The sequence below is a fragment of the Ostrea edulis genome, chromosome 8, assembly GCF_947568905.1.
Source record: "Ostrea edulis chromosome 8, xbOstEdul1.1, whole genome shotgun sequence".
In the NCBI taxonomy this organism is placed as follows: domain Eukaryota; kingdom Metazoa; phylum Mollusca; class Bivalvia; order Ostreida; family Ostreidae; genus Ostrea; species Ostrea edulis.
Window position 1 is genome coordinate 25765679 of NC_079171.1, and position 7819 is coordinate 25773497.

Here is a 7819-nt window from a genome sequence, read left to right on the forward strand (position 1 = left end):
TACTCGTTCTTGAATTTATCAGACGATACTATAATACGACTTCATCATGTACGAATTATCATTTTAGCAGTAAGCGAGATTATTAAGTCGATCGTAAAATATTTCGCCATTAGTGTGGCATGGAAAGGTGAGCGCCAGAACGTTTGAGGATAAACGGTATAAGCTTGGTAGTACTAGGTACATTGCTTAAAAGAAGGTGTTTTAAACAAATATAGGGAAGAAGTGAAATCAGTATTTTTATAGCAAACTTGTTAAAGTACAACACCCCCTTACATGAAAAAGATTATTATGTTGCATTATGTACCCAATCTGCTGATCTGAATTTGATTGCAGCCAACAGCATATTATGCAGTTTCTCCTCCTGATATATATATATATATATCTCAACTAAACCTATACAGAACGGACGTTAGTCATCGACTTTAAATACAGTGATTCAAGCAGTTCCGGATTCTTCGGGGGGGAAATTCGATTACTTTCGTTTGGATGTACTTATCTCTCAGCTCTAAGATGAATCAAATACTCCTCCAATCACTTGCTAAACACACCAAAAGATTTTGTTGGAAACGATGAAATACATAGCCAAATTTCCGAAAATAAATTTCACAAATTTCAAGTAGTTTCGTATTTTTCAAGTAGTTCCGGTAATCGTCATTTCAATAAGGGGGTTGGTCTCAAAAATCATTATAAACGATAAGACAAGACAGTATATTGATCAGAATATCATAACAAGAATAGAGACACAGTTTGAACTTTTTTATTAACAAAATTGAAAACAAAATAAAATAGGCAGGTATAAAAATGTCCTATCTTGACTTTTAAAAAATGTAAAACATACAAACAAAGGGGGAAAAATATTTGGCACATCTTGGCAAAATGAAAAAAAAAAATAATAAAAATATTAAATACAAAAACTAATTAGATTCAAAAACTAAGTAGTAGAACTATATAATGAAATACATGTTGTAATATCATGTACAACACGTACCTTTATTTCACCACACTTATCACTTATATAAATCCTTTTCAAAAAAGGAGAAAATTGCAAAAAAATAGTGTCTTGATATAAGGAAAGGGAAATTTCCCTAACTGCACCAATATAGCACCATGCAAAATGTAGGACCATGCAAGTTAAACTAATTGTAATCTTATGAACTCCCCCTCTGGCATATTAATTAGTGCCTGTCTCAACAAATTCATGACAAAGTCTTTGTGAATATGAAAAATGTGGTAATTGCACGGTATCACAGTCCCTCCGCCACAATCTGTAGGAGCTGGCCATGGTGGAAAGCTAGGAGTAGGATCTCCAGTTGCCTCAGCAAATATATCTCCTTTCTCGTCAAGAATTTTTCGGAAGGAACTGGACAAACCCAAAGGAATATGACCTATCGGAAGACCAGCTACATCTTGAAGTAATAGACCTCTTTTAGCATCGGTAACAGTCTCATGAATTTCCCGACTAAAAGTGTCCAGTGGTGGAATCCAAATGAGGCATGCGTTAGGATCATGAGTGTTTGTGTACTCTCTGTCCACCGGGAGCATTGTATGGGGATCTGTATCAGGTGGTCTAATTTGGAACTTGTGATATCCCTTAATTACACAGTTCTCTAATAAAAAATGTTTTCGTACTGTAACACTTGACACATCACGTAAGGAATCAACAACTTCTGACCTTTCTTTGGGAGTCGGCCTCTGTAAAAAACAAACAAACAAAGGTCTTAATTTACCGTATTAATTACCTTACACTTTTCATATCAAATAATGATCTTTCAACTATATACATGTATAAATGACACACATAAATAAAAAACATACACTCAAGTCTTAGCATGATTTACTAGATACATTCAGGGCAGAAGAAAGGATCAGAATCGATATCTCCAATATCAGAGCCACAACAGTCAGAATGCAGCCAGTTCTGGCACTGATCGCACTGAACCCAGAGGGTTCCTGCTGCTATTTCTTGATCCTCATCCCAAGACATGTGACATCCTATGCAAAAGATTTTCTCATCTGTTTTCTCTGCTTTCTTTGTTCAAGATTTACTTGTTACTTGACTTGTTCTTTGTTTCCTTTGATTTGATGCCTTACTGCTACCTATAGGTAATAATTTCTTCATGAATATGACTTTTGCTTTTCTTTCTTTTTCTGCAAATGCTCTGATTTTTTCTAGATCTTTCAAAGCCATCAGTCGTAAGGACTCGGGGGAAGTTAAATTGTCTGGCAAGGTGGACTGAATAGAAATTCTTTTTCTTTTTTTGGATTCATCAGCATGAGGAAATGTTAACATGCCTTTCAACACTGGAGATATACTAGTGCTTTCACTGGTACTTGTGCTGCACTCTTCTGTGTTTAAAATCTGATTGTCACTGACGGCTGCTACAGAGGCAAGTAAATCCAGTCCTGATGGCACCTCCATGTTAGACTGCAAATCTCTAATTTTGGAAGCAGATGGACGGGATTTCTTGTGCAATTTTCGATAGGCATCAAAGCCTGGTGATTTCCCCTCTACATCATATCCCTCTCTAAGCCTTTCTTCATACTTGTCTCGAACTGGTGTGGTTAAAACACTCTGAAAGGCCTCAAAAGCAATTTTCATCTTTTCTTCTTCATTTATGTCCTTTGTTCCTGAGATTTGTTCTTGTGTTGAAGACGTTCCCCCACTGGTTGTTGGTGAAGAGTCATCAGTTAACATACTTTCAAATGTCAATCCACTTTTTAACTGGTCTACTGTAATGATATTTCCATCAACAGGGTAAATTCCAGAAGATCTAAAGCTGTTTATCACAGTTAAGGGTTTGTAGAAAAGTAGAAACGCTTCTTTCAGTTTCTCAGCAAAGTTATCTTTTCCTATAGGAGTCCCTGGATTTTCACGAGTGTGTTTTCTTACAACTTGGTGCCATCGTGTTTTTAGAGGTCCAAACACACCTACGTCAAGGGGTTGCATAACGTGAGTTGCATTTGGCAAAAGACGATACAATTCTATTCCCTTCTGTTTGGCAAATTCAAATGTTTTCATATCAATGTGGCTACTGACACTGTCAAATAGAAGCACTATAGGTCGCTCACTGCCAGCAAAAGTGTTGAAATGTTCAAGAAAAACTTTGAAAGTAACAGAATCCATCCATCCTTTTTTGGTATATGCAGCTGCACCTCCTTCAAGACCTGCTGACAAAGGATTATACCCTTTTGGTTTGGGTTCTGGGAAAACAATGAAGGGTGGTATCATTCGGCCATCAGCTGCTCCACAGAACATTACAGTAAATCTCTGTTTGCTGTGTCCACCCGAGAGATGTGGGACTTGGCCTTTCTTTGCTGGGCCAATTACTTTACCAGCTACACTGCCAACACTAAAACCTGTCTCGTCTGCATTCCATATTTGTCCCGGTTTGTCTACAAGTTCTTTCTCAATAAGGAAAGACTTAAATTTGGAATACCACTTGTCTGTTTTCTCCTTTGATAACTTTGCTCTGCATGTTTCGAGTGGGGTTTCTTTTCTAGATTTTATCAAATGAGAATTTCTAGATAAAAACTTATAATACCAATCATAGCTGGGCCTATTATTTTTGAACGGTGTCTTTCTATTTTCTCTTTTCACCACGCTTTCCACAAAATCTAAAAATTCCCCAGGTTTCAAGCCAAAGCCTCTTTCAGCCATTTCACTAAGCCACTTTGCCATAGCTTCTTCCTCATCTGCAGTAAATACGGGTGGTGGTCCATTTCTGCTATCTATGTTAACCTCTCCAGAAAGTCTTCGGCTCAGAAACCCATAATATATATTGTGTTCTTTAGCAGATTCTTTAACAGTTACCTTCTTTGTCTTGACATCATATAGCGCTCTCCGCACTCTTTGTCCTTTTGAGGGTGATTAAAGATATCTGCTTTTATATTTCTTGGTAATAACCTCTGCCACTTTTGCAGCTGGACTTGTTCTCTTCTGAGTTACAGTTAGTCTCCTCTTTTTCTTACTCCTCATTTTGTCGCTCACTCTTATACAATGTACCTGTGCTGAAAATATCGGATAAAATTTATACTACATGACATTATAATTAAAAAGGGTGTCAGCTTATAAAATTTTACTCTTTTCAATCATTCCTATTCTGACATCAAATACAATATTAAAACGAACTGTTGAGAGTAAACTTGTATTAGAGAAATATGAAACAAGAAAAAAAAGTTTCATGAAAAGGCAATATAAATCGCAGGTTTTTCAGCTTCTCAAACTACTTAGAAATTAATTATGTACATTCACAACTCTACTACACATATTCAAAACCTTAAAAATACACACAAACCGATTTTTAGTGTATAACTTATCTAATATTTAAAATACACTTTTGAGAAAGCCATTATGGGATGAATCCGGAACTACTTGAATTAAGACGTTGTGAATTATGCGTTTTAATTTGTAATTCGCAAACATTTCAATGAAAACAATAACTCATGAGGTAGACAACAACTATAGTCTCTCATTAAGCTTCGAGCCAAAATCATATGCCTTTTAAAAGTATATCGACTTACCTCCAACTTTCTCGACAACACGTGTTTTGGTCAATCAAAGTCACTCAAGCGCTTTGGGTAGCAAACAAAATAACCTGACAACGGAGAGAAAAACGGATGCTCGGAACTCGGTTTACCGTCATAAACATCTACAGTGAACACATTTGTATTCACACTAAAATTCGTGTAAAACAGAATTTTTTAATTATTTAATTCCATTGTTTTTATTTTTAAAAATCCGGAACTGCTTGAAATCCGAAACTGCTTGAATCACTGTACTTTCTTATCCTGTACCGTTGCGCGGGATATAAATTCCAATTAATATTCATTGTTATGATACGTATTTTGTGATTACTATAAGCATTCCCTTTATCCTCAACCCGCCTATTCTGAAATGCAAGGTGAAGATAACGAACAGTGATCAATCTCATAACTCCTACAAGCAATACAAAATAGATAGTTAGGCAAACAATATGAGATCGACTTAACAATTCAGAAGAGGGAACGAATTTGTTAACTCTTACTATTAATAAGTCTCATCTGTCGCCTTGTGTAAACACGTCAGTTATAGCTGTGTATCATTTAGAGGATTGAGAGATGAAACTTAAATATCGGAAAATATCTAACTAAAGGACAAAATACTAGGCTATTTAATAGGACCTGAACTCCATGCTCTATAACGGAGCGCACCACATAATACTGGCCGATGCCATTTGTAATGTCTCCTTGAAGTGTGACACCCTTCTATCGTGATCCTTCCCATCCCCCCGCCCGACACACACACATAAACTTTGCGTTTCGTTTGTGGGAGCGGATGATGTTTTATAGAGAAAGCAAACAAGACTAGGTACCGTGCAAAATATCTATAAAAAAAGAAGTCTTGACCAAAAAAAAAAAGGGGGGGGGGGGGTACCCCCAACTTTGTGTACAAAACCTGTATAAATCTAAACCAGGTAACACTTATTTTATTGAGTTCTTTCGGGGTATTTCAGGGGTTTTATTTTGGGGGTATTTCTGGGGTTCTATGGGGGTTAAAAAGAAAAGACGTCGCGACCTCTATTATCTTGACAACAACAAAAACCGTATCTCGACATGAAAAAAGGTAGCCAAGTCACAGTCTGCACTGCAGCAGTTTAAGTATTTGTAATAGACAATAGCCAGAAATTGAATAATACCTGAATATTGAAATGGTTAACTGAATATTTTTTAGTTGTTTTCGTTTCTCTCGAGAATTTTATACTCGTATGGAGACGGCACCATTGCCAGTAGGCTGCAAAATTTCGACCTATGCTCGGCGTTTAGGGCCTTCAAACAGGGAGGGAACTTGATCGTGCCACACCTCCTGTGACACGGGACTTCGGCTATTGTGGTCTCATCCGAAGGACTTTCCTCCATTAGTTGTCTCTTACGACAACCGAGGACCTATTACAACCCGCGAGGAGTACCGAGGACCTATTCTAACCCGGGTCAACGACATTCTTGGAGTGTTTCTTCCTGTTAAACAAAATTGTGAATGAATAAAAGTAATTTCCTTTTATAATATTAATAAAATTTCAGTGTTTTACATATATTCTTCATAAGTTATACTTCAAATTATCCACATTTTGTCGATATTTGCATTGTGCAGTTATTGAATTCTTTCCATATGTCATGGTCACTCGATGTATACTTATGACGACGTCATCAGTTTACTTTGATATTCACCTGGTTAGGGTTTAGGGCTCACGGCAGGGTATGACCGGTCGACAGGGGATGCTTACTCCTACTAGGCACATAATTCCACCCCTGGTGTGTCCAGGGGTCCGTGTTTGCCAAACTATCTATTTTGTATTGCTTATAGGAGTTAGGAGATTGATCATTGTTCGTTATCTTCGCCTTACATTCATCAGTCATAAATTCCACGACAGCAGTATGCAAGGTGAAGATAACGAACAGTGATCAATCTCATAACTCCCACAAGCAATACAAAATAGATAGTTGGGTAAACACGGACCCCTGGACACACCAGAGGTGGGATCAGGTGCCTAGGAGGAGTAAGCATCCCCTGTTGACCGGTCACACCGGCCGTGAGCCCCATATCCTGATCAGGTAAACGGAGTTATCCGCACAAAATCAGTGTGCAGAGAACGGCCTAACAATCGGTATGAAACACGTCAGACAGCATTTGACCCAATGCGAGGTTGTATTGACGAACTAGATCGTTATAACGACCATAGAATTTGCGAAATGCTGACTTCAATCGAGACTGTTGAAATCCCTGTACCATCAACTTGTTTGTCAGTAGCTTACCTCGATTTAAAAACTGACTATATCCAGAACAAGCTCTTGCATATCGAATCAGTTGATATATATAAACACCATATGCAGGTGATAATGGAATATTGCTACACAAATATGGGAAGTTGACGATGGAGAAATTGAAATCATCCCGTTTGTCATACAGTTGAGTTGTCAGTTTGCCGTTAATGTCTACTTTCAATAAAATATATAAGTATGAAGCAGAAGTGGACGACTCTGTGGTGTCCTTTATTTCGAGCTCACAGGGATATATCAAATCGACATATGAATGAAAGCTATCATTGTTAATAGACAAAACGTCATCGATATATCTAAAAGTCGAATTGAAGGTCACAGCGAGAGATTTTTTCCTCTCACGTAGAAGTTTTTGAATAAATTCTGCTTCATATGAATATAAAAACAGGTCAGCTAACAAAGGAGCACAATTCGTGCCCATTGGAATTCCAACAGACTGTTGGAAGACCTGATCACCAAAGACCACGAAGATATTGTCAATGAGGAACTCTAGCATATTTTTTATTTCAACTTCAGAGTACTTGTACGTGGAATCAGAGTGGTGTTTAACAAAGTAAGTTTTTGAATGACAGATCACTAGATATGAAAATTTCCGATTTTGTTGAAGAAGCAACTGTCTTTCAACAAGTCTAGTCTTTAATTTATCGTGAGGAATGGTCGTGTATAGTGTTGAAAAGTCATAGGTTTTAATGCTATTGATTTGGGGAAAATTCTGTGATTTCAAGTTTACTAAAAGTTTTTTAGAATCCACATTTGATTAAACCCCTTCTGGCATATGTAGTCGCACAGTACGTTTGAAGTTTCTCCTTCACAGCTGTTAACATTTTCGTGAGGAGCAAAGATAGGGGCTTGGTAGAGCACTTACTGGATCCAGCAATGTATCTTTGTAAGGGTTTTTATGTAGTTTAGGAATCCACTATAGGTACGGTAACTCATATTCATTCGACCCATTGACTGGAATATTAAATGTGTAAAACTTATATGGTACCAATTTTGATGCACCAGA

General features: G+C 37.3%; 1 protein-coding gene across 1 annotated transcript; it reads right to left on the bottom strand.

Moving 5' to 3' along the window:
* Nucleotides 1-433: 433 nt before the first annotated feature.
* Nucleotides 434-3679, bottom strand: LOC130049641 (uncharacterized). The gene has a single exon (XM_056147514.1). It carries the CDS (start codon nucleotides 3677-3679, stop codon nucleotides 2036-2038), a length of 1644 nt encoding a protein of 547 aa, XP_056003489.1. The 3' UTR covers nucleotides 434-2035.
* Nucleotides 3680-7819: the final 4140 nt, after the last annotated feature.